The sequence below is a fragment of the Acomys minous genome, assembly GCF_964271855.1.
Source record: "Acomys minous genome assembly, chromosome: 14".
In the NCBI taxonomy this organism is placed as follows: Eukaryota; Metazoa; Chordata; class Mammalia; order Rodentia; family Muridae; genus Acomys; species Acomys minous.
In genome coordinates, this window is record NC_140496.1 from 84,646,679 (window position 1) to 84,674,240 (window position 27,562).

Here is a 27,562-nt window from a genome sequence, read left to right on the forward strand (position 1 = left end):
GCTACTCATCAAGATTAATGTTTTAAGTCTCTTCTTGGTAACCTGCTGTCCTTCCTCTGAGTGCCACCAGGTCTCCCCCTCCAGGGGACATGGTCAAAGGTGAGGCACCAGAGTATGTGAGAAAGTCATATCCCACTCTCCACTCTACTGTGGAGAATGTTCTACAAGGGATGGGATAACCATTGAGATGTAACAAGAATAAATTAATAAAATGATTGCACACCATGGGGAGAAAAAAAAGATTAATGTTTTAAGTTTCCTTTGTGTGTATGTGTGTTTTGTGCTCTGAAGCTTTATTTTATATATTTAAAGATGTATGTGCATGACCACAAAGGACTTTCTCCACCTTATAAGTCAGTTTGTTCTATTTTTTTTCCTCATTCTATGCAGCAAGTGTTGAGTAAGTTATCCGTGGGGAGGGGATCTTTCTAAGAAATTTCACTCTCGGGACTGATGAGATGGTCCAGTGAGTTAAGTACTGGTCAAACGAATGGGAGACTCAAGCTGGGATCCCCAACACCCCACAGGAGGCACACACCTGCAACCCCAGCATTAAGAAGGCAAAGAGAGGGGACTCCCCAGGGATTGTGGCCAGTTAGTCTACCTAAAACAGTAAGCTCTGGGTTCAGTAAGAGATCTTGCCTCAAAAAGTAAGGTGGAAAGTGCTCAAACTCTGGCCTCTATTCCCATACACATGGTTGATTGTACACACACACACACACACACACACACACACACACACACACACACATCACAAAATTATGCTGCATATGTGATCCTAGCTGCTCAAGAGACTGATCTAGGAGGATGTGAATCATGAGCTGAAGACTAGCCTAGTCAGCTTAGTAAGATCCCAGAGAGGTATGGGGAAGAAGCGGAGAGAGATAGGGAGGAAAGGAGAAGCCAGGAACTGAATCGTGACCCTGTGAGTCATCGTTACAGAGCTTGTCCTGGATCTCGGCAACTAACATACAGCATTTGCCTACAATGAGACTTGTTTGTTATTTGGGTTTTGTGACCAGATTATGGCCTAGGCTGGCCCAGAATGCACTATATACCCAAATCTGACCATGGGTAAATAACCCTCCTCCCTCAGCCTCAGCTACAGTCTTGATACGTAAAATGCAATGCAAGAAAGTCTGGAAAAAGGCAACCTGCCTGTCCTGAAGAAGAGTTCCCCCTCTTGTTGATTTGGAAGAACACCCACGAAGGAGAGCTGTATAGTAAAGATCTGCTTCTGTGTTTTCCATCTGGCCCAGGGCGCAAGTGTCCACCTGAGCCAGCACATACATTCCCAACGCTTTAACTTTTACAGGTCTTGTTCTACAGAGAATAGCACCCATGGGAGAAATCTGTTAGTTGTTTGCCACACCGTTCTCTTCCACTAGGTAGGAGCTAGATTACATATACTAGTCTCCCTCACCACTAAGTGGCATCAGACAGCTGAGACCTGGACCTAAAATGTAGACAGAAGCAATAGATGCTCTGTTAGTCCTAGTGCCCCTGGTATTTTTCTCTGTGTACCAGTTTAAAAAGACCCATAAAAAAAATTCCAACATCCAAGCTGAAATGGAACTACCAGTAAAAAACAAAAACAACAACAACAACTCCCTTCCTCACCCCCTCCCCAAATTTCCAAGCTGTTATTTGCTGGACAGTATGACACCTAAAAGACAGTGTGAGTCAGAAACACTTCCTCCTTTGACTGTTGAACCAACAAGAGACTTTTTACGCATCAAGACACTGTTGACAGTTTATAGGTACAATGATTGGCTCACCTGGACAATGCACAGTGTCACTATCCTAGTTTGATGACATCTTTATAATGATGGTTCTACCCTAGGGTCCCCTAATCCTTACTCAGTATATTGTCACTGGGAAGAAATATCTAATTAGCCCACATGAGTGTGCTGGTTCATCAGGCCAGTACACCTGGTGAGTACATACAACAGTTAGCATTCTTGCTTACTCTCTTGTCTGTTTGGTTTAGGTGAATAAATCTTCCAAGACTTGATTGACCGGGGGGGGGGGGGGGGGAGGGGGGGCTGAGCTGACAAACCAGCATAACTGATTCTAGTTTTGTACATTACACAAGCGTGAAAACGTGAGAAAATCCTTCCCTCCCTGACACATATAAAGATATGTGCTAGGCAATGGTTGGTTAAAAAGTCGAATGTTCCCATTTGAAACATTTTAGTAAACTCTATTCAGTAATACTACGATTTGCTCATTCAAATTCAGAGTATCACAAACATGAAAGTTATAAAAATCATCATCCCCAAGTCTATGCCTGTCCTAGGCCTTCGGTTCTTTCAGACCACATCCCTGGAATAAAATCTTAGTTCTTCCCCAAAATCTCACTCCTGCAATCATGTCACAGGCCCTCTCCTATAGGAATGCCACAGGCCATCTGCTATAGTAATGTCACAGGCCATCTTGACTCCACACCTGAAATAATGTTTTAGTCCCTCTCCTAGACACCAGTCCTGGAGTGATGCTTACAGGAACACTGTGCGTAGACAGGATTGATAACTTCTTTGTTCTGTGAGTCCTTCTAAATGTTAGAACATAACAAATCAAAGCTTATAGATGGTATCCTACTAGATGTAGGTGCATTGTGATAACAAAAATAGCAACTTATATCGAAGCAGAGGTGTAACTAAATCGCAACACAAGTAAAATCTAGGAAGAACAGATTAGGCTCATGGCTCTCCACTGAACACACTCTTTCCAAATTCTTACCATGTGCCTAGCACTTGTTGATAATAAAATAGATGGGGGACAAGAGATATCATAAGTATTTTTTATCTTCAAGGAGCTTATAATTTAATTAGAAAAGAAAAGAGAGAAAATGGAGTTTCAATAACAGTGATTTCTGTTCAAATACCAACCACTAACACTCAGAATTACAGGACTAACAAAGCTGCCAGCACTATATAAGAAAGATATTTATAATAAGTATCTGCCAAGAAAATCCCAGTGGCCACAAATAGCAGCAGTAAAGATAAGGAAATATATTTTGATAATAATAAGTTCACTTAACAGGGTTAAGACAACTTAAACGAGGGTGATTTGGGAGGAGGGAAGGCTAGGTTAGAACAGACAGAAAACATTTTTGTGTGAGATTTAGTTCTTTTACTAGAAACAACATATTTTTCCTGCTGCTTAAAATATCCTGTACAGTATTTGTGTAAATAAAAGATCCCGGAAGTCCTATTATTGCTTGGAGCATTTCTAACGGATGAATCATCAGAGTGGCCAAGAGCAGGGACGTGAGGCAGGTAACCTGAGCTGGATGCCCATCCAGTACACTCAGGACATATTCGTCATCTGGGCCCTGAGCTGAAGATGTCCTCAGACAGGAAACAGGAACTCATGGCATAGCCTAAAAATGGAGCAGGCACTTTGAAGTAGGAAAAGATGCCTAGTTGTTTTTTTTGTTTTTGTTTTTGTTTTTGTTTTTGTTTTTTGGTTTTTTGTTTTTTGTTTTTTTTCTGATGAAGAGACCAGTCATGATCCTGAAGTTTCAGATAAAGGTAGGTTTGGTATCATAACTTCTTGGACACCCGAGCCCTTTATTCACTCCTGCATACAATAAACAATCACTAAGTGTCTGCTAGAGAAACAGAGCAGTAGCAACAACCGTACAGTTGCTCATTTCTCCAAATTAGCAGGAGAGACACAGGCCAACAGTGGCCCATGTGCCATGTGTGACATGTCTAAAAGCTACAAGGAAGCAGCAAGTTCCTTCTCCTCTTGCTTTCACACTATGCTCCGCTGTCTGAGGTGCAGGTCCCCATGGGACTTGGGCAGTCCTATCACCCTCAAACTCCAGCGAGCCCCTGAGCTCTTGTTTTCCACAGCAACCTTTTCTGAACCCCTAAATCTACACTGGTACTTGTCCTGTGGTGCCTTTACCACCTGTATCATGGCAACAGAGTATACAACAGAATCTGTCTGTCTGCAGACCTGCCCTAGATCATCTGTAAGACAGGGAGGGTTGCACTTCTTCTGGTGTTCATCCCCAAACTGTCCCCAAAATTGTTTTTAAGAAAATACTTGGGGCTGGAGAGATGGCTCAGGGATTAAGAGCACTGGCTGCTCTTCCAGAGGTCCTGAGTTCAATTCCCAGTAACCACATGGTGGCTCACAACCATCTGTAATAGGATCCGATGCCCTCTTCTGATGCGCATGAAGATAGCATACTCATACACATAAGTACGAAAATACATGCTTGAGCTAGCAATGTGCTAATTTGGTTCCCGCAGTGCTTGCCTAGATATGTTAGATTGCATCCCCAGCATGGTATAACGCAGGAGTACAGGTTCATGCCTGTAATCCCCGAACTCACAAGCTGGAGCAGGAGAGTCAGGAGTTCAAGGTCATCCTTGACTACATGGGAGTCCAGGATGGCTTACACTAGACTCTGTCTCAAAACGAAACAAAACAAACACTTGCCTGAAAGATTGAACTAATAAATTAAGGACTGGGTATTCCAAAAATTCTTTCTAATAAGTATATAACAAGTATTAGAAGGATGTTTATTCTGGACTTTTGACGTTTGTTTCCTGAGAGTGAGCTATCACTTTCTAGAACATTCTCTTATGTGAAATCCTCATTCCATGAAAGCACTGGAAAAACTGTGTTAGAACGGATGAATTATTCATGTTTTTAAGTTTGTAAACGGCAAATCAAGCTGCTGCCGAGACAGTCTTCTGACCATCAGCTAAACACAACAACCAACAGGGAAAATATGCGGCGTTGGTTCATGTGAAGGCGCTGAAACCCTAACCTTCTCATTGTGACTTTTATGAGCGCTGTGGGACATCTTTACTGCCTGTTATTTCTCTTTCTGTCCTCTTCATTTTCCGTTGGCAAGCCTGCCTGTGAGGAGGAAAATGGTCAGCAGACAGACCACAAGACATTCAGCTTAGAACTCAAGCACAGCATAAACATGCTGAATACTGAGACAAATCTGGTATTTCTGGAAGGTTTCAGAGTCATTGGCCACAGTGTCATAACAATAATTAGCATAAATGACGAAGGGGGACTTTTCTAATGAACATATTTTCTGTCAGGTCCAGCCTGGAGATGGGATTTACCTTCATAATAGTGAATATGGGAGAGTTGACCGTAGAAATAAAAATGTAAGACAATTTATAACAAACGCAAAAAAAAAAAAAGAAAGAAAGAAACAGTAAAGATGAAAAAACATGAGGCAGAAAAACCACTACACAAATGATTCTAACAGTATTCTGTTAAAAAGATGGACAGACAGATAAAGAAAAGGAGATGTAGCCATATGAATATTGAATGGTATATGCCCTTTATGGAAGGAAATGAAGAATGGACCCTTGCCACAACACAGATGAAACCTGGAAAGCCTAAGTTAGTTGAAACGAGACAGTAGAAAAACACTATTATGCCATTTCACAAAACTAATTTCCAGAGTAAGTTAAGTTCTCATTGGCAGACATTCAGCAATTGCTTGAGGCCTGGTCATGTGGAGGACAGACAGGCAATCACTAAATGTATGGGAGTCTTTCTGAGGTGATGGCATCATGTAGCTACAAACTTATCCAAAAAGATGAAGTACGTTCTGTTTTTTTGAGCCAGAGCATCATGCCCTTGCTTGCAGGCTGACCTTGAACTCACTATGTAGCCAATGGTCCTCTTGTCTCTAGATCCTGAGTGCTGGGATTACAGCTGCTCACCTTCATGTCTGGTTATGTGTGGTGCTGGCAACTGAACCCAGGGCTTCGTGCATGCTGCGTAAGCACGCTTACTGAGTTCTAACCCCAGCTCAGGTAATCCACTTTAAATGGGTGATTTGGGGACAAGTAGCCAGGACCGGAAAAAGGAATGTAGGATACTTTTAGTTTCAAGAAACTTCAGGGAAAACCTAAAGAATATGCTGTTCTGAGACCACAGTTTTCAGGGAACAGAATTTAAAAAAAAAAAAAAATCCGGTCTGTCTTCCATAAATGTTTTACAGCACAAAAACAAGTACAATGGTCAAAGCATAGAAAGCAAGACAGTCCGTTTCTTAGCTCCTGTGATACAGGATGAGTTAGGATGGTGCCTGCTCTCAAGTGACTTAAGATCTAGTTAGGAGGGCAAAGTGCACAAATAAAATATCTCAAAAGAAGAAAGAAAGAAAAGAAAAAAGAAGCAAGATTCTCCTGGGATTGATGTTGCTAGAATCTCTTACTGACCCCCCAGCCCCCAACAATTGGGAGGTTTGTAATAAGACCTCCTTGTTTTTAATGAACGCTAATTTTTTTTTCAAATAAGGAAAAGAAAAATCAATGGAGCGAGGAAAACAGAAGCCAAAAACTGTACCTACAGCTGATTATTCCATTTCAAAGAGAACATTAAAAAGCAAGCCAGTCAGGCGGTAGTGGCACACATGCCTTTAATCCCAGCACTCGGGAGGCAGAGGCAGGTGGATTGCTGTGAGTTCGAAGGCAGCCTGGTCTACAGAGTGAGTTCCAGAACAGCAAAGGCTACACAGAGAAACCCTGTGTTGGAAACCTCCTCCCCTCACAAAAAATTAAATAAATAAATAAAAAGTAAGCCGTTCACTTAGCATTTTAAGAAATTCAGTATCTTTCTTATTTGATATAAAGAGCAGCAGGAGGAAGAAAGGACAGAAGGGTGGGTTGAAAGGGAGGGGAGGGATCTTGGGAATCCAGGGAAAGGCAGGAATCTTACAGCTTGGTTTTCCAATGATTGGCATATAAGTAAAATTCCTTTGGCTCTGGCCATTTATTTCTGTCTGCCATGATAAATCACTAAAAAGGGCACATCAAGGTGGGAAAGCTCTCACTGTAGCCAAAATTTTATAATTGTTGATAAGTTATTTGAGAGATGACTTTTAGCTGAAATTTAAAAGTCTGGCTTAATTGCTGGCTGCCTCGTTGTATTTATATTTGCTTACTGAAATGCATCAATTCAAAAAAGGAAGTGGATATGTTAAATAATACTTACCATTTTTTTCTGACCGATTGAAGACTGTGACCCTTGAAACATCATTTTCGGTCCATTTAACTGGAATATTCCATGTGTAACTAAAAATTTTAAGAAAAACATTTAACTTAATCACAAAAAACTTATGTATCAAAATCAACAGATGAGCACATTTTTCTTTACAAATTATTGGCCAGTGTGTAGTGCGCACCACATAGAGTTTGTAAAATGTACTCCAGGGATGAGAGAGGTCACGCCTTGGACAGTTCTCAGTTTCTATAAACCCACAAATTGCAGAATTTTGCATAAAATTAGATAAGGGTGAATAAAGAAGTGTTTTGAAATAAACCTCTTGCACAACTTGCATAAATGTAGCATTTTACCTCATAGTGCAGAGCCTCTGCATGCATGCCTACATAGGATCTAGTGTGGTGTGCTTTCTGTCAAATTGTATTGAAATTCTATTCTCCTACCCACTAAGTATTTTGTGCCCTTCTCTAGAAACCACTTAATAACTCCAACTGTGAGAATCAGTACTGTAAAAAAAAAAAAGCACCAGGTAGACTTACTTCTTGGGTGCCCCAGTGTTCTCTTTAGCTACTTAATATTTCAGGGGAGGGGTACTAGTTTTGTTTTACTGTTTGTGTCTGTTTCCATGGAATTGGAGGGCTGACTCTAGGGCCTCCTGAGTGCCAATGATGCCCATTAATAAGAGCCACTTCTTAACTTTTCATTTTGAGACCAATCCCCTCTAAACTTGTCAGGCTGGCTTTGAATTCATTATACATCCCAGGCAGGTCTTGAACTTGCAATCCTCCTGTCTCTGGTGGAATGTCTGGCTGCATATTTCAGGAGACCAGGGTGTAAATGGTTTCTTGGGTTCTACAGTGAATGTCGTGGGTGCTTCAGGCGTACCCAATGCCATCTCCTTGCAGTTTTTTTCATCTCCCTATCTGAGTATGCTTCCCTGCTCAGCTAACAGGGTGGGAGCTGCCCTCTGGCCGCTGGGGCCTCAAAGCCCAAAGCTCCAGGAAAATTCATTTCTCTGAATGTGGTCCTTCGCCTCCGTGGATGGGAACAACAGCCTAGCTTATGTAATTTTCCAGGTATGTGGGAAACAGCTTTCCCGCGGCTGGCAGCCAGTTACTCTCCACAGATGGTGCATCCCCACCCTGACTCCCCTATGCCTTCCTAGGAAGTCACTTTTTCTTGAATGGCCATCTCCCAGTCTGTTTTTAGGGAGCCTTACAGCTTCTCAGAAGAGGAACAAAGCAGCATTGTAAAGAGTCCCATTCTGTGGTCTTGCCACGCTGCGCTACAATCTTCTAATATTAGCATCATGACATTGTACCTAATCTCAGTTGAGCAAAGACAAAAATTTGGGAACATAAAATGTCCAAGAGTGGAAATCAGGTAAATGAAGTAATAAAGGGTGTTTCATGCTATCTAAATTCAGGGGTACCAGGAATCATTGCTGAAGGTATAATGAGTGTTCTGACCTTCTTACAGGCTCTATCAATGCTAAATATGGCCACTCTGCTTTCCTCCACTGACACTGACTTAATTGTGCAAGATGGCCCATCTCCTCCCTTTCTCCTGTCTCTTAATGAGGAGTGGGCATCCAGGGTCCGGTAGAAGGAAATCCCACTGGCAGAGATGGAGAAATGGCCTGTTTGAATGATAAAACTTTCTGTTCTGTTTCTCCTAATCTTGGATTAAGCAACGAGAAACATGCTCAGAAGAGGTCAGCCAACTCACAGTGTGACTGAGAGCGCAGTCATCTACCAAACAGGAACACCTCTGAACAGAGGGAGGCTGAGGCTAGAAAAGGACCGGTTCCCACCTCTCTCCCCTCACCCCCAACCCCCACCCTGTGGATGAAGATACTGCTTAGACATTTTTTTTTTATTCATGTATGCTAAGTATACAAGATAATGGGCCACCTGAAAGTATTTACTACAACCTAATATCTTAATAAAGTGAACCACAAAGAAGACTCACTTCTGTCTCAAAGTCTCTTGCCTCCTTTTTCAGCTACTGTTGCTTTTTAACAAATGTTCCCAACAAGAAAGAGCCTATTTTTCACTTCTTTTCCTGATGGGGGATGGTCTGATGTATTTTGATGCTAATTACTGCTTACTGTCTCTGTGATTTACTTTTTGCTTAATAAAAAGCCATCCCACCTGGGCAGGGCAATGGAAACAGGTGGGGCTAAGAGAGAGAGGAATTCTGGGAAGAGGAAGGACCGCCATCAAGAGAAAGAGAGAGACCTGAAGGAAAGAGAGGAAGGCCGCCATGGGTTAGCTGGAGGAGAAGCACATGGCCGGCGTGGATGGAGAATCCAGGCCAGATGAGGAACATTAGCAAGTATTTGGGATTATGGATGGGAGGTAGCTTGATAGAAGTTATTAGAAGCAAATGGCATGGGACTGAGGCAGAGATCCCATGCCTGCCCCATTATGGGAGGTAGTTTAAAGGACTGAGATCTGCCCTGCCCCAGGTTAACTAAGGCTATTTTAAAATATAACAAGAGTCTGTGTCTTAATTGATTGCTAGCCGGGCCTACAGATAATACTTATAATTTAAAAAACAATATTTTCTTATGAATATATAATCATATATTATAAACACAAGACAAATAAATCTACTTTATGATAAATAACCTCTAAAGTTCATGTCTCCAGGACTCAAAATAAGATGTGTATGTGGTGGTGGTTCGCTGTGAGTTCGAGGCCAGCCTGGTCTACAAAGTGAGTCCAGGACAGCCAAGGCTGCACAGAGAAACCCTGTCTCAAAAAAACAAAAGCAAAATCACAAGATGTGTATGCTATCTGGTTAAAAAGTTAAGAAAAATATTAACATATCAATGTTACTACTGTACTCTCTTGCTGAATAAAATTTTAAATATATTACAACACAAAAGGATTTTATGCCTAATGGTGTGTTTAATTCACTTGGCTGTAATTTGAGGGTCTGCATAAAGTGGAATTGATAGCCAAGAAGGGCTCTTTGGTTTGGTTCTTCTTTTTTTTTAAACTACAATCTCTCTAGCTCAAACAAAGCCTAGGCCGACTGTCTTCAGTGTAATAAATCAATGGCTACATATGACAGGAGGAAACAATTACTGGGAAACGTGCCTAGCAGGAGTTTGTTTTGCAAGACAGAAGGATGTTGTTGCTTAATATCCAAACTCAAGCAAATACATGGCCAATGTAATATGCTAAAACAAAAAATACCAACCATTAAGTTAAACAGTTTAAAAACCATTAGCAGAATCAAGCCAAAAACATTTAAGTTGACTTTTCTTGCTGTTGGTGGTGGTTTTTTGAGACAGCCCTGTGTAGCCTTGGCTATTTTGGACTACCTTTTGTAGATCAGGCTGGCCTTGAACTCCCAGAGATCTGCCTGCCTCTGCCTCCTGAGTGCTGTGCGTGTGCCCTGTGTTAAGTTGTCTTTTATAGTTGAATCATTACCTGAAAACAAGGCAACCTATGCTTCAATCCAGGTATAATGAAAGAGTGAAAAGCAACCGATTTCCCCTATCCTAGCCTCTTCTAAAGTATACAGAAGTTTATCCTCTGATGACCCACAACAGCATAGGTACCAAGAAGTATATGCCCCAGTGACCCACACTGACATAGGTACCCAGAAATATATACCTCAGTGATCTACGCTGGCATAGGTGTCCAGTTGAAGTGAACTGTGAGTTTTCAGAGCTTGTCTTACAGCAAGACTCCCAGTGTGACTGGACTGTGCCCCCTGTGGGAGAGCTGAGTGTCTGAGGCTTTCAGGGCAGGCTGACAGCTTCCCAGTAGGGTAAGTACCACAGGCTTTCTGGATTCTTCGCCAGCTCGGGTACATACCAATCAGCATCTTGGAAGAATCTAATTGGTCTAGAGAAATGGTCTAGAGAGCTTGAGTGCTCTCTAGTCTCTGATGCCTTCTGAAATTCTAATGCCTTGGTGATTTTAATTTCTGAAATGTCCCAGCGTGTTGTCAGTGTCTAATTCACAAAGCCAAGTTCTAGACAGAAAGTAAAACCTTTCACCAAATCTGTGCTGTGTGTGCCGTGTGTCTGTTAAGTTCTCTAGAAATATGGTCAGGTTGCCCTGTATGTTAAGAAGAATATTCTGAAAAGGAAACTGCCCTCTGCAAGACCACTGATTGAATTCCTAGCACGTTATAGCTCCATTAGAAATGTTAGTTCAACGCAAAACTTTGGCATATCTGCCACACCCATCAGCCCAGCCCTGGGCCTTGCATCTCCATCACCTGTCACGCGGCTTGCTGGATGCAGGATTTTATTTCCTTGTTGGTCTCCCTACTTCCACCTGAGAGGTCCCTTCCCTTCTAATCTACCCACCATGTTGTTGCTGGAGGGAACTTGGGAAAAATACAGATATCATCCAGCCAATTCTCTCTTTTAGTTCCCTTGAACTTGCACACTCCTAGGCAAAATCTTTACATTGGTTTGCACGCCTGTTCTGGGCTTTCTCTTCACCTTGCTCTACCACTTTCCCAGCCATTCTATGCAGCCTGGTTCCTTAGCTCGTCTGCCTGCATTCAAGTGAAGGTCCCATCACTTACTCTCTAAGCAATCTTGAATGAGCTGCACAATCATTTTGCCCCAGTTTCCACATCTGCTTTCATAAAACACATCTAAAGGATGTCCAGTAGCGCTAGCCACTTAATCAATGCTCAGTGTTGCATAGTATACACAAATGACTGCTTTCAAACTCTGAACTCCTCATAAATGTCATAGTCACTCCTTTTGCACCAATTTTCTCACCTTAAATACTAAATCCCAGGAAACAAAGTCTTCTGCCACTTCCCACGCCCCTCCCCCAGCTAGCTGAGGCTGTCAATCAGTGCACTTCCCACACCCCTCCCCGAGTGAACTGAGACTGTCAATCAGTGCACAAGTAGGACAGGAGAGAATAATTATTGTGAACTTCCCAATGGATACTTGTTTCACATATGAGAAATGCTTTGAAAATTTGACACTGAAATGGTCTAGTAGTATTAAAATTAGCCAAGCTACTTCACTGAGGCAAAACAGTACTTGTAAACAAGCCAGTTTATAGTTATTAAAACTTTCCAAAATACCTTCTTTATACCCTATAATTCTGCTCCCTCATGTTGTAGAAAGTACTACTAAATAATTCACCTTGCAATAGTTTACATGTGACATACAGTAGTATAAAAACTACATGAAATAACATCAAAATCATCACAAAACGGATGCAAAGATCTCTTCAGTAGTAGTGGAGACAACGATATAAAATTCTCTCCACTCAAAGTAAATATTAAAAGTATAAAGGAAAGTTGAAAAAAAATAGTTGAGGGTAGGACTGGAGCAATGCCCAGGCAGCTGGTGATGTTCTGTTACATTCCAGTTTACCCAATATGCATGCTGAGAGGGCTTAGCTGGACCAGAATGATGTCCTCAGGATGGTTGTTGCATCCAATGTCCCAGGGCTTGGTGTCCTGAAAGTCTGATTGTCTTTCCCTCAGCAAGGGAGGGCACGGCTTGGTACCTCAGAATTGTATGCAGTATAGCTCTGTAACTGCCTACAAGTGTCTACAGTACTGGGACAAGGCTTGACGACCAATACTCTTAACTGGTTTTGAGATCATCATGCTTCACCGGATCTATATTATTTAAGACATTTTCTAAAGATCTAGCAAATCAGAGAGAATAATATATTAGCTTGCAAATTGAGTTGGAGTTTTTAAAAAGATCTTAACTCCATAGCCATGCTTAAGATTAGGGGGGAAATCTTGTTTGGTAAGATTGTGGGTTGTCTTTGTAACACAATGAAATATCTTCTGATACACTCTGTATGTGGGTTTAACATCTTTACACTTATTTACTTGCTTATTCAGTCTGGAGGGGGCACATAAGTGGAGGTCAGAGGACAACTTGTTGGAGCCAGTCCCCTCCTCTCACCTTGTGGCTTTCAGAGAATGAACTCAGGTCATCAGATTCGGCTGCGAGGGCCCCTCCCCCACTAAGCCGTCGCACTGGCCCTATATTTATGCTTTAATTAGATCTATAAACATACATAGGAAATAAAAATGTAGCCGATGCAGCTTTATACATCTTATTTGAGACCTCATACTTTGAAACGATTGTTTTTAGGGATTTTGACACACGATTTCTCTGTGTAGCCCTGGCTGTCCTGGAACTCAGTCTATAGACCAGGGAGTCCCAGACTAAGAGATCTTTCTGCCTCTGCCTCCCAAGTGCTGAGATTAAAGGTGTCACCACCGCCACCACCACCACCTGGCTTTGAAATGAATTTAATAAAGTTTTAATTAGTAGTGTTCAGATGAACTTGATTACATTTATACATTTCTATGTTATATACAAGAGGATTTGATTATATTTCTAAATGAAGAGCTACTTAGATAGTCAGGGGACTCTAACTTGTGCAATTTGTACAGAAATTCCTCATTAATCAAAAACTTGAAGAGCTGGTGCTGAAAACCCTCAGCCTTCACATCCTCCCTCAGGCAAAGGCTTCTGGTTTCGCTCTGCAATTTATCTTTACTAACTTATTTAGCCAGTATGCTGTAATTTATCCACGAGAGGCATGGGTTAGCTCCTTTATATTACTTGTCCCTCTATTTCCCTTTAACAATAAAACCTTATAAAATGAAATCATTTTCAGGTCCCAAGTGGACCTCTGAGCAAGCGGCACACGCCGTCTTTCTCAGTGTCACTGTTAGTACAGTAAAATGAGACTAAGCCACTGAGTGCTTAGTAGATGCTTCACAATCAGCTCTCGGAGGTCAATTTATAGCCTTTGTTCATTTCCATGCAAAAACATCCACAGGGCCCAAGGACAAGCTCCAAACAGTATCCCTGCCAATTGGCAAGAAATACAGCTCTTGCCACACGTGGGTCGGGTCCTAACACTTTCTTACTGACAATACCACTATGCCTGGCTGTTTTCTTTTGAGGGACACCTCTTTCTCAGGCTCTAAGCTTTCATGTTTGTCTTCTTCATATTTACTATCTCACTGTGTTGGTTTTATATTTTTGGAGAATTTCTTCTAAATTTACATCAACTAAAATTTTAGGGTTCCTTCTGTGCTCTCAGTTTGCCCTTTCTAAGACACTCTGTCTTGGATGATAAGCATAACAACTTTTTAAAACCTCTGAATATTTCTTTTCTTTTCTTTTCTTTTTTTTTTTTTTGTTTTTGTTTTTGTTTCTAAATTGTATTTATAGAATCAGGACTTTTTTTTTTTTTTTCATTTGCTTGTCCACATGGGATTTAAGCTTTTATGCTTAGGGGATTTTTTCATGTGTCTCCTGGTCCTCCACTGTCTACCGTTACTTAAGAAAGGAGAGTTGAGTTGACTATTGCTTTGTGTCTGCATGTATGATGTGTGTCCCTGTTTTTGTGCAGGTGTGCACATGCCATGGCCCTTGTGTGGAGGTTAGAGGATAACCTGGGGTGCTGGTCCTCACCATCCATCCTATTTGAGATAAGGTCTCTCTAGTACCCACTTCTGTGTATGCAGACTAGCCGAGGATGCTAGGGAGTGTCCTGCATCCACCATACATCTTGCCATAGAAGTATAGCAGTTACCAATGCACACTATGCTATCTGGCCTCAAGTGCGTTCTTAGGGATGCAAACACAGGCCCTCAGGCTTACATGGCGAGTCCATTACCCACTGAATCATCTCCCAAGCTCAAGTTGGTTATTCATGGGGGCTGGGATGCTATCTCTACTGTCAAGGAGGAAGATAGGTTTTGGAAATAAGTTTCTCCAGTTAGCAGGTCTTAGGGGAGCCTCAGGCCACCTGCCTTACAAGAAAGGCTTTGATGTGAAAGTCTTTGGCTATCCTCTGCTGGTTTTGTCTGTTTTGGGGGGGGGGGGGGAAACAAGCCATCTGGATTTCTGCCTGCTGACCCTGCCAGACTTCTGAGAGTCCTCTACAGTGAGTCAACAGTGACGAACAGGAACACAGTGGAGAGGGTAGGTCCAAATGGCACAGTCTGGACTCATTCCTCAACCTATTTTCAGCTTCATTTCTCATGGTTCCTCTGCACTCTTCATGAACTTCGTGAGTACAGAGCCTGACTAGGGACAGGGAAGACCTTGTCATTTCCGTCACCATCTTTCCTTCTTCCTTTTTGGGCCACAGTTTCTCCTTCGGCCTTTCTCCCAGCATTCCACATTGTCTACAGGTCCACCCACTCATTTTCAATGCCATCATGGCTTTATTTCTTTTTATTTACTGCTGTCATTCTTCTACTGTTTGGTGTCTAGGTAAAAGAGATGTGTGTGTGTGTGTGTGTGTGTGTGTGTGTGTGTGTGTGTGTGTGAAGTCTGTCACTTAGCTTAGCTTTGAACTCCCTGTTGCCTAAAGGCTGTGCCTTTATAATGTCACTTACCAATCGTACAACTGTAGTAGGACCTAAGCATTTCTGTTGAATAATGTCTACACTTCTTTTTCAGTGTGTCATCATAAAGCCTTACCCAAGTGCTGATGGTGGCTGGGAAGGATCAGCTTTGGCATCCAACAGAAAGCGTTTCTGGTTGATATTCTTCTTTTCAGCCACAGTAACCACAGGATAGCCCATCTGGCTAGTCCAAGTGTCCATTACTTCTTTCACAGGTTGGTTACTTGCCTGTTGTTGGAGGCGGGGTGGGGTGGGGGTGGGGTGTGGACAATGGAGCTCCATTAATTTATAAATAATGAGAAATTAAATTAAAGATTAGTGATGTTAAAGTGTAAATCACTTTTAAGTTGGGCAAAGAAATGGTTTGAAGATACTGCTTTCCTTACCTCTTGAAGTGATTCCCAAAAGTCTGAAGTTTTTGCATTCTTGAACTGGAATTTCTGCAAGTACATCTGTAAAAGATGAATGTTTTCAAGCCCAGTCTTGGCTTTCCCTGTACTTCCACAGCCACAGCCTGACCTTCCTCAACTGCTCATGCCGTTTCCCCGGCATGAGATGAGACAGGCACAAAACACATATAAGAAACAACCGTGGCTTTCTTGCAGTAAAGCATCATTTACAGACACCGATATAGCAATGCTGTGTGATTTTCATATTACTAATCTACTTTCCATTTTTCTAGCCATTATTATTACTATTATTTTTATATTTATTTATTTGTTTATTTTTTTATTGGGTTTTTCAAGACAGGGTTTCTCTGTGTAGCCTTGCCTGTCCTGGACTTGCTTTGTAGACCAGGCTGGCCTCAAACTCACAGTAATCCTCCTGCCTCTGACTCCCAAGTCCTGGTATTAAAGGCGTGCACCACCATACCTGGCTTTTCCATCTGTTTTAAAAGTGGACACTTCCCTTAGTGCTTGAACTTTAAAAATGGTAGCAGTTTGAATTTGATATGCTAAAGAAATGAATATGTATGTAGTCTTTTAAATAATCATAAAAAATGGTTAGGAGAGTGGGCAATTCTTTGCTCTTCGAATACTTCTAAAAGAAATCTTTTAAACAGAAAGCTGCCCCTTTAAGACCTCTGCAGGGGAATTTCAGAAGCACTGGGATATGCCCCCAGACAGCGTTGCCAGGCTTTTCCTAATCCCTTAACTGGCCATGGCTGGGGGAAGGTCCTCCTGAGTTCGCCAGTGTTCCTCTCTTTCCCCTACCTCCCGTGGCTCTGTAGAGGTGTGCTGTTTAATATGTGGAAATATTACCTAGAAATCAAACTTTGACAACTGTTTCCCAGTGCTTAACATCATATGTAACATTTAGTCTCTGAGTTGCTAATGTGTCAGGAGGTGCTATAGCTCGGTCACATTATTTTCTAGATTCTCTTTTGTTTCAGGAACTTGGTGAAAAGGCAAACTTGGAATCCCAAACCACCTCCAGCTGGGCTGAGGTGGGCTCAGAATACTGCCCCAGTGTTAATTCTTTTGTATAATTCACTTCACAACACTACCGCCAGAGGGCAGGCGAAGGAAGGCAGAAGTGAGTCCGTTTGGGGTCTTCATTCCAGACTTCGAGAATAACAATTGTAACTGTAGCTGGGAGTTACTGCTGTCTTCTATGGAGTAGTTTGTTCCTAAAATCATCTTGGAGGAGTTCCTTTCTTCAGTGGGTGATTTGGGTTTAGTTGTTGTTGTTTGATTTTTTTTGTTTTTATTTTTTCTTGGTTATTTTTGAGACAGAATTTCCCTGTGTAGTATAGGCTGGCCTTGACCTTGTGTCTTTCCTCCTGTTCAATGGTTTTGTTGGGGTTTGTTTGTTTGTTTGTTTGTTTTGTTTTTGTACACTTACAAGATCTCGAGCAGAGAAATAGGCAAGCCATCTTACAACTGGATATGACCTTAAATATTATTTAATACAATGGTCCTGTTTTTGAAGTGAAAGAAATGGGCCTGGCCAAATGTTTGCATCCTTGAAGGAAGAGAAACATGTCTGATACTCATTGCCATGAGTCTGAATGCTGGATCGATATGTGAGTATTTGGGGTTTTTTGTTTGTTTGTTTTTTCTTTTCTTTTCGTTTTTGTTTTTCTTCATTGCAGTTTACTATTTCTCATGAGCTAGAAACCAAGCTGAAACTTACATCAGTAGTATTAAGCAGTACCACTTTTATTTTTCTCTATCAGTGCTTCCTAATGTTCTGTTCTAAGAACCTCTCTTTTTCCCCTTATCACAGTCACATCACCTTCCTAATCTAAATCACATGACAACTAAATAATAGCTCCCTTGTTAGTTGGTACTGGCGAGCACAAAAGGAAAATGAACAGTGTGTTGCTGTTAGTGTTCTAGGAAGGAAAAGGCCTTCCCAGCTCAGCCATTCCTCTTTTTCCCAATTAGTACTAATGCTAGAACAAGAAAAGATGAATACATTTCTCATAATGACATATTTTGACTATTGCCTCCCCATCTATTGTACTTTTACAGTGCATAATTGTGACCCAAGAGTCTTCCAGTTAATGACAGTATCATTTTGCTCTGTGATGCTGTACTTGATGAGGTGGGCACAAAAAAGGAGACAACTGGTCTACCCAAATTCTGCACTGGCCACTTTTCCTAATGGAGAACAAGTCTGGGTAGAAACGTAAAATTTGTAATGGAAATTCCTTGAATTCCAGTTTCTCAGACCATGGGACTTTGGAGCAACAGCCAAGGTGTGATAGCAGTGGTTCAAGGGTGATTTGGGTGAGAGGTTGAATGCCCCAGATGATCTGAGAGTTACACAGGTACCTGGAAATATCAGTTCAGGTTTGAAAATTGAAAGATTAAAAAGTGCTTTGGTCTTTCTATTTCCTTTAAATTTACTCCATAGCACTATAATTGAATGAAACAAATTGCCTATTATCCATCGAATTTGTAGGAACATTTGTAGTCATAATTAGAGACTGCTATAACTTGAGAAAAATTAGTCTCAGGTAAGACTCTTTAAACTAATGATAACACATTACATTAAAGAGGAGTGAACATTGTTTATTTTTAAGGACTTTTTGATAGTTCTCTACAAAAGTGAATATGAAGGAGCATTTAATTTAAAGTCAGCTCTTAAGATACTGAGAATGTGTTGTCTTAAATGGTGGTTTAAAATAAAAACTATATAAATGGAATTGTAAGAACTTTTGAAAGAAAGTTTTCTTTTCTCTTTCTTTTTAAAAATATGTTTTGCTTATTTTGAGATAGGGTCTCGCTAGCTCAAAATAATAATAGTGTAGCCCCACCTGGCCTGGAACTCACTATGTAGATTAGTCAGGCTGGCCTAGAACTCACAGATAAACCTGTCTCTGCCTCCCAAATACTGGGATTAAAAGTGTGTGCCCCACCATACCCACCTTTTCCCCCTATATGTTCAACACTGTACATCATAGGAATTCACTCAAGAAATGTCTTCTAGATCACCTAATATATGAAAATTTCTATAGGCTCTGTAGCACATGTAAGGTCATGGGAAACAGGACCTCCATGAAGATGCTCACAGTAGAAATGTGGTGGGCAATGAGTTTGAAGCTCGAGGAAAGTCATGCATGCTCATGGCTCCTGTACCGCATATCCTCACAGGACATTTTATTGATGGGCAAAATATCTTTGTATGCACTCTTTATATTTCCTAAATTCTACTCTTCTCTTGTTTTAATAGGCTCATAGGCATTTTACTATTGGTCCCCAAAGGGTCCACTTTCTTTTAGGATATCAAAGAGATGAACAAATGCCACCTACACAGATAGGGCAACAGTGATAGCTATAGAGGTGGTGGTGGCATTGCCCTGCAGTGGCATGGTCCTGGGAAGCAGCATGACAAAGAACTGGCAATCTGTGTGAAATGTTTCTCTCTTGTGCTGTATGGGCTGGAAGCCAGTAGAAAGGGTTGTATTAAGTCCCCGGGCTACCACAACTGGAGGCTGGAGAGGGACAAGAAGCAGCTGGGATGTGATTCCCATTTCTAGATTGAAACAAATGGGCCCAACCAGAATATGGGGCCATTAGAAAGACACATTTTAGTGACTTCAATAAAGATCAGGGGTCACCAACCCTGAGGTAATTGGTATAGATTATTCCAGAACAAAATGAACTGGAGTGACTATTGGAGAGATATGTTAAGACAGGATACGTGAAAATGTTCCTCTTCATTTGTTCCCATAGGGATCAAGATCTTCTTATCCAATGACTTCATAGGAATATGATTATTTAATTAATGATTTTCCAAACCAATAACAAGGAAAAAGCCTTGGACCTTCTGCATGAGAAGACTGATAGAGACAGATTTAAACACCCATGCCACGCTGCTATGAAGTGAACAACATACTCCAGAATTCATACATGATGGCCTTGGAGCGTCTCGAGGGCATTCTGGTTAGTACGAGGTAATGAGGATGTGACCTCATGGTGAGACCCATGCTCTTACAAAAGATACAGGAATATTTGTTCTCTGTGCCACATGAGGACAGAGGGCTGCCCACAGGACAAAAAGACCCTCACCAGCAACTGAAATGCACCACCCTGATCCTGGACCTCACCATATCCAGCGTTGTGGGGAAATAAAATTCTGTTGTTTAAGCCACCTGGTCTATGCTGTCTTTTCATGGCAGCCCCAGGTACATACCACACATGTAAAGAGTATCCAGTATCACTAAGTAGTCCACTTGAATTTCCCCCATGACATTTCCGCTAAATAATCATGACAGATGCAACGTGGAGCCTTAACTGATGTGAGGTCACCCTTTATCATTTATCATGCCTTTATCTCTTGTCCTTGTTCAGGGAAATTAAAGCAAGTATCCTTAATCGCAATTGTCAGCCGCATATCGGTATACTTTACTTTTGCTACCATCAACTAAAAAATCATACCTGACACCCTTTTTGAAATTTCTCTGGTGTTATCCAGTCTTCAAGCATTCTCAGAATAGAAGCTCCCTAGGATTGGGGGAAAAAAGAGATGAACTGAATTAATGAAACTTTGCAAAAGGCAGGGATCAGTTAGCACCACCGCAACACTTCATGGTCATATTTGAATGTTTCTTGAAGATCATTCTGATGAATTACATAGTTATAGCTCTATGAATTCGGGTAAAATACACACACACACACACACACACACACACACACACACACACACACACACACACGCCACCCTTCTGTGTATGTGCTTCTAAAATAAATATCTAGGTGGTAAAAAGAAATTCCTCAAGGCCTGAATGGTGGTTATTGCACTTCCCCAAGTGAGCCAGCAGGTGGCACTTTGTTAATGAAACAACAACAACAGCAATAAAACTGTCCACTGGACATTATTGGAAAATAACTTCAAGGTTAAATTCCGGCAAATTATTAAGTATACCTCCACATAGTAAACAATAAGTATAGTTAACCGAAGGAAATAGAAAATAGCTTACCAAATAGTTTGGTGTGGATAGATACATAGTGTGGCACAAAACCTTTCTCATCAAAAGTAGTTTGTTTCATTTGGTTTTATAGATCTCAAGAACTTGAGGAATGCCCTGTTTCCCAGATTAATAGTAATATATGCTTCTTGTAGGATTTTCAAACCAGTTTTCAACTAATGTATATTAAAAAAATACTGCCTTCCACTTTTCTTAGTAGTTTTTCTATAATTTCCAAAGTATTTTTAAATTGTATTTGCATACAATGAGAATAAGACTTAGAAACATTTCTTTCTGACATTATTGTAAGCCTCTGGAGCACCCAGGACTTAGAGAATTGAGTCTGAGGTTCCCTTTGTGAGTTTCTAAGACTCAGTCACTTAAACGAAGCCTGAAAAGATGCCCTGGGAATGATATAACAGGAAAGGCTGAAAATTATGGCATCTACTAAAAACAAACAAACAAACAAACAAACAAACCAAAAACCTTTTTTTCTCTTAAGCTGTTTCTGATAAATATCATTTTAATAACTATAAATAAAGACAACCATGTCAGGGTTCATCCAAGATAAATAACAGTAGCTTTTCAGTAACTTAATATAATGGATGAGCCAAAGGAACCAAGATAGAAAGTTAACCAAGTAAAGATTTAAATGATGTCACTGTAAGTATGGAATATGTGTGAAAAAGCTACTGTAGGAGGTCATGTGAGAGAGAATGTCATGGAACCTTGGGCCCCCCCCCCCCTCTCTCTCTCTCACACACACACACACACACACACACACACACACACACACACACACACACGAACGGTAAAAGTTTCCCCTCCAACTAAGTTGCATTTGTGGCACACAGAGGAAAAGTAAGGCACAGTGTTTTTCAGAAACATCAAGAGAAGGGCTGGTAGGATTGTTTAATGGGTAAGGTGGGTAAAGGCGTTTGCTGCCAAGCCTCACAACCTGAGTTCAATCCCCATGTCTCATGATGAAAGGAGGAAAGCTGATCTGCATCTCCATATGCATATCTGGACCCTTCCCCCCAACAGAATACATTTTTAAAACTAAGGAAAAAAAATTAAATTGGATGTTTAAGTTATAAATGCTGAATGAAAGTTGCTGTAAGCCCACGTGAAACAAACAAACAAAGCAAATCAAAGAAAAATTAGTTCCAAAATCCTGTGGCAGTGATCAGCATTGAGTCCTTCACCTGTGAAACACCAACTCTCTACTATTCAGCCTCAGACTGTGCTTTCCCTGTGTTGCAGGCTTCACAGCAGGATCGAACAACTTTTTTTTTTAATGTTTTTTTCAGACATGTACTACAAGTGAGCAAACAGAACGATGTTCAGAAACAATGCTCTGTATCTCCTACCTTGCTGTACGATATTCCATCGAACACGGAAGTTATTTCTGCGGGAGTTGACACCGTGACAACCACCGGATGTGAGGACATCAAGGAGTCTTCCTCTTGCACCGGAAACACATCGTCAAGCAGTAGCTGGCTCAGCTGAAACGGCAGAAAGCAAAGAAAGGGAGCACTCCCCTCGCACGGCTTTCTGTTTTATAACGTTATATGTAATCAAGATTGTGGGGAAAAGAAATAGAAATGACTCAAGTTATCTCACACGGTCTCTAGGTCTTCAAATGAATGCAGTAAGACCAACTGCTCCACACTGATCTCAGTCTCCCGTCTGTAACCCTTGACTTCTCTACAACGTCACCTCCCAGGGTTGTCATGAACATTCACCGCGGTAGAGAGTCAATTGGCCAAAGCTGTTGTTTCCTGGTCCTTGTCATTGGAATATGGACAATTCCAAACTAATCCAAGGAAACACCAACCAACTCAGTCTTTAGTTCCAATGATCGATTATGATTCAGCCTCAGGTTTTCTCGGCCAAGTGGAGTAGCTATGACCTCACGGTATGACCAGCCTTCCTTGGCTGACAGCACAGTCTCTCCATTTCCTTGATACATAACTTAAACAAGGTCCATCCCTCCCTCAGCGACAGCACCTCCTCTTTGGACTTATTCATGGGGTTCAAACCCAACTCATGCACAGCACTTGACACAGTACCGGGCACACAGAGAACCCAAGAAATTAGCTGTCGTTATTATTTTGAGTCCTATGGAGTAAGATTCTGAAGACTAGCCCTGCTATGCTAGCACTAATTATTCAAAAATCAAACGTTTCATTTTTCTACTAACTTAAATATTCCTGAAAGAGGAGCTGGTTACACTAGCTTATATTCTCCAGTGTCATGGTTGCCATTGATAATAGACGAAGTACTGTGGTTAAGTGATGGCTGCAATCAAGATGGTTTGACATTAAAAACATGTTTAATTAATTAAAAAGAAGAAGAAGGTTTGACTTGGACTTCTGTTTGTTGGCTTGCTTGCTTGCTTGCTTGCCTGATTTGGTTTGTGATTCAAGAAGCTTAGGTCAGAAGAGCAAGGCATATCCTTGGCGTCAGAGAACCCGAGTGTAGTCTGGTCTTCACAGCACTGGGAGGTGTTATCATCTTCCAAGTTTTCACTGAGGAAGTAAGTTACAGTGGTATTTGTGGGACTTCCTTTCTAACTTATTTCTCTGACTCCTTCCCACACAGGATCTTAAGCTGGGAACTCTGAGAGGACTAAAATCGTTGTTAACAAATGTCTTGATCTTCTGCTCATAGCTAAATGCAAAACGAATGCATGGGAAGAAGAAAAGGGCAACTTACGGCTGTCTTATGTGATTACATTCCACTGAGGTGTCACGAAGTGGATAATGAGTTCTCCTAGAATTCGCTAATTTTTCTTTTCCTTGGTCCTGAAGATTGAACCTAAGGCCTTGCACATGCTAGCAAAGTACTCTTACCACTGAGGCACATCCACAGCCCTTAGTTTTCCAAATCCGAGCATCACTAAGTATCTCAAACTCTTGACTCTGCTGCCTCAGTTGCCCAAGTGCAGGGATCACTGGCCTTTGCAACCAAACTGGGCTCAATTGGTGTTCTTGAAACACCAAACTGGAAAAATAACCAACACTCAGTGTTAAATTTCATAAAGGAATTTGGTGTAAAAAGGACACTAAGGTACTTTTGTAGGAAAAAGTAGGTTTCCATTTGTATAATTTATTTGCAATATATTATGAAGTCACCAATTTTACTGTAGATGATGATTGACCACTGAAGATTATTTTATTTACTCATTTTTGCCTCCATTCCCAGCCTTTGGCACAGCTGGGACAGGGGCGCAAGCAGTAGTTAGTGGCAATGTCCCACAGACCACAAAACAAAGCGCTGCCTCAAATGTTAATTGTTCCAGGGTGAGAAACCCCTGGTGTAGATGAAATGTTTAAATAGGCAACTTTGCAGTGTAGCTTCCTCACCTTTCAAAGACGGTTAGGGAAAGTGCAGGCAATTAATTTAAAAGAGAGAGTTTCCAAGATCCAGGCATGATGGTACACATTCCTTTAACCCCAGCACTCAGGAGGCAGAAGCAAGTGGATCTCAGTGAGTTCTGCATGACTCAGTGGTCTACATAACTTGTTCCAAGACAATCAAGGCAACATAGAGACAATGGAGGGGGAAGGGGGCGGGGGAGGGGGAGCAGGGGTGAGAAAATGTCCAGACCAGAAATGCCAAAAGAACATTCTCTATTTGAGAACTAGAGATGCTGATTTGCAACCATTGCTTCTTAAAAATTTGAACCTACATCAGCAGCTGTGACTGCATGCACACCAAGCATCCTAGCAAACCAAAATCCCAGGTGGATGGGGGGGGGGGGGAGGGCTTCCGAGGCTCCACCCCTAGCTGAGGAGCTATTGGGGAGAAAGAGCCAGTTTTCTTCATGACTTTGGCTATGGAAAGACTACCCAGGCTCCAGTAGCTGGTCCTAGACCTGTGTAGTTTTTGTTTGTTTGTTCTTTTAAGGGCATAAAATTGTGAAGGGAAAGTCAGGGGAGGAAGGGGAGGTAGAGGAAGAGATGGAGGGAAGAGAACAGGGAGTCGGTGGGGAAAAAAAGCCTTTTAAAAATGAAATAAAAGAAATAGTTATAGACTTTTGAGGCCCACTGAAGTTAAACTTCTGTTGTATGGTGTTTTCCTTAATTTTTAAATGTGCCTTTTAGTAGACTTTCTACAATACTTACACACTGAAGTTTAGGGGTCATTTAAAAATACTTTTAGAAGTCAGAGAAAGATAAAAATAACTCCAAGTTTATCAGTCTTGGTTTTTTTTTTCTTTTTCAAATTCACATGGGAGGCTGAGCCCTTTAAATACATCTTATTGTTCATATTTATAACAACCGGAGGAGATAGTTCTTACTATGTCTATCTTTTTAAAAAGGATTGTAGGCAAGGTAAGCAAAAATTACTCAAAGTCAAAAACAGTTGTTCCAGTAGAGGGCAGTATTCTACATACTTCGCAGCAATCTACAGTTATCTAGAGAGAGGTCACATCTATGTGTGCGCACACATGCACACGTACAGCCAGAGAGGAGTGCTTATATGATCTATATATAAACAAAAATGTTTACCCTTCCAAAAGAAAATTCTGTAGCATTCTTGGACATTTCTCTCCAGCTCCCTTGGGGGCACACTGTGTGAGTATTCACTATGCATAGTTTGTGGACTTGGAAGCTTACTTGACACAAAACAATGCTCTTTGGACGTTAAAGGGAGACCTGACTCAGAGAAGGCCATGCACCTTGCTCACAGCCACATTTCCTGTTGTGCATCTAAGAGACGATGTGTTTCAGAACTGAGCTTGCCTCTGACTACTAAGCATGCGTCTCTTCACCACCTTCCAACAACCTGCTCAGATCAAATAGCTTATAAAATAAAACTTCCAAGGGGCTAACACCATGCTTTCCTGAATGTAAGGTGGGCATTTCTACACGGCCTTCCTCAATCCTGAGAGGTGTGTGTGTGTGTCTAGGACTCCCAGCTGCCTCGATGAGTGGGTAAAACCTCTGGGCAAAGACCAGCTCAGGCCAGGCCACTGGCTCCACTCTACCCTCACACTGGATGACCAAATCTGCCATGGTACTTCAGACCTTAAACCATTGTCAAAGGCTTCAGGTCTGGTTTCCACAAAGAAAACCAACTTGCAGAGCATGTGTTTATGACTCACCATTTGCCAGTCTTTTTCTGCATGGTTTACTCCCAAGAACTGGAAGAAAGAAGCAAATCCTTCATTCAGCCACAAGTCTTCCCACCAGTCCATGGTCACAATATTTCCAAACCACTGAAATGACAGGCAAGGAGGAAGCAGTTAGATGTTTGTTCTTGTGGTAGAGAGCTGTGTAGGAAATTTCACAGCATATTTGTAACTGACAAGGAAGCGGCCAGCATTTGTACCTGACGTTTACTTCCCACTTTATCTTGATTTTGAGACTGTTAAATCCTCCAGTTTATTCCCATATTTTAAGGAATATATAACATTATGGGAAAATCTCTTCTGTGTTCGTTAAAGGCAAAACAGCCTAAGACAGTGGTTCTCAGCCTTCCTCATGCTGTGACCCTTTAACACACGTTGTGGTGATCCCCAACCATAAAATTATTTTTGTTGCTACTTTGAAACAGTAATTTTGCTACTGCTATGAATCATAATGTAAATATTTGTGTTTTCTGATGGTCTAAGGCGACCTGGAGACAGGGCCATTTGATACCCAAAGGGGTCATGACCCACAGGTTGAGAACCACTGGAAAGTTTCTGCACAATTAAGTATTAGTCAACACTAAACCTGGTTTTTACACTGGGTTTTCTGAGTTGGCCTTTTTCCACTTCTTCTTCTTCTTCTTCTTCTTTTTTTTTTTTTTTTTTTTTTTTTTTTTTTTTTTTTGCTTCACTACTGTGAAACAGGTCAGTTTTTAAAAAGCAAGTTGATTTGCTTCAGGCCCCTCTCTCTACCTGATGTACAAGCTCATGGGAGACCACACTGGCCACCCTCTGTTTGTTGGATGAGGCTGATAGCAGGGGGTCATAAAGCAGGTTTGTTTCTCGGTAAGTGATAAGTCCCCAGTTTTCCATGGCACCCGTGCCAAAATCTGGAATAGCGATTTGATCTATGGAAAAAGACAGTCCAGTGAGAAACGCATTCTTTCCACTTGCTCCTAGCGTACCAAATTAAGTTCTTTGGATGACTTTTTTAAGGCTAAAAATAATTGTTCAGAGTGAGAAACAGGAATTATTTGTGCAAACATCTCGTCCTAATGCACCCAACATTCCCACGGAGCAGTTCCTGTAGGCTCCAGATTTCAGTGTGTCATCTTTTTCTCCGTCCTTTCCTCCCTCCCTACCTCCCTCTCTCCTTCCTCCCTCCCTTCTTCCCTCCCTCCCTCCTTTTTTTTTCCTTAGGGATTACATGACTGCTTTTTTTTTTTTATTCTAAGCCTATATAATTTTAGGTCTTTTCTTCTCTGTACAGCACTTCATTTTTACCAGTTTTCTCCATCCCTCGTATGTATATGATCTTGGTCATAAACAGCATCTGAATGGGAGATGCATTGCTCGGGAAAAGAGAAGGAAGTCTTTAGATGAAGAGGACAAAGAAGGACAGAGCTGGTAAGTTCATAGACACAGCGTGCATGTCAGGGACACAGGCGTGGAGACCCGCCATCTCTGATGCTGCCTGACTCTCCACACATCTGAGCCTCTTCTCTCTTCTCTTATCCCTTCCCTTTACCATCTTCTTTTATATAGTAAATAAGTTAGTGAGAGGTGGAATTGACTGGTTTCTCTCTACTTTTTTTTTTTTAATTTTTTTTCCA

The 27,562-nt window shown here is 41.4% G+C and overlaps 1 protein-coding gene across 1 annotated transcript in view; it reads right to left on the reverse strand.

Annotated features, from left to right (window-relative positions):
- ENPEP (glutamyl aminopeptidase) overlaps window positions 1-27,562 on the reverse strand; it is a 76,993-nt gene that overhangs the window by 25,518 nt on the left and 23,913 nt on the right. Inside the window, exons 5-11 of the mRNA XM_084757619.1 lie at window positions 26,703-26,857; window positions 25,923-26,036; window positions 22,180-22,314; window positions 20,280-20,345; window positions 15,777-15,842; window positions 15,467-15,618; window positions 6,991-7,070 (exon numbers count right to left, since the gene is read on the reverse strand). Coding sequence (XP_084613745.1) covers window positions 6,991-7,070; window positions 15,467-15,618; window positions 15,777-15,842; window positions 20,280-20,345; window positions 22,180-22,314; window positions 25,923-26,036; window positions 26,703-26,857 — 768 coding nt within the window. The remainder of the gene's footprint in view (window positions 1-6,990; window positions 7,071-15,466; window positions 15,619-15,776; window positions 15,843-20,279; window positions 20,346-22,179; window positions 22,315-25,922; window positions 26,037-26,702; window positions 26,858-27,562) is intronic.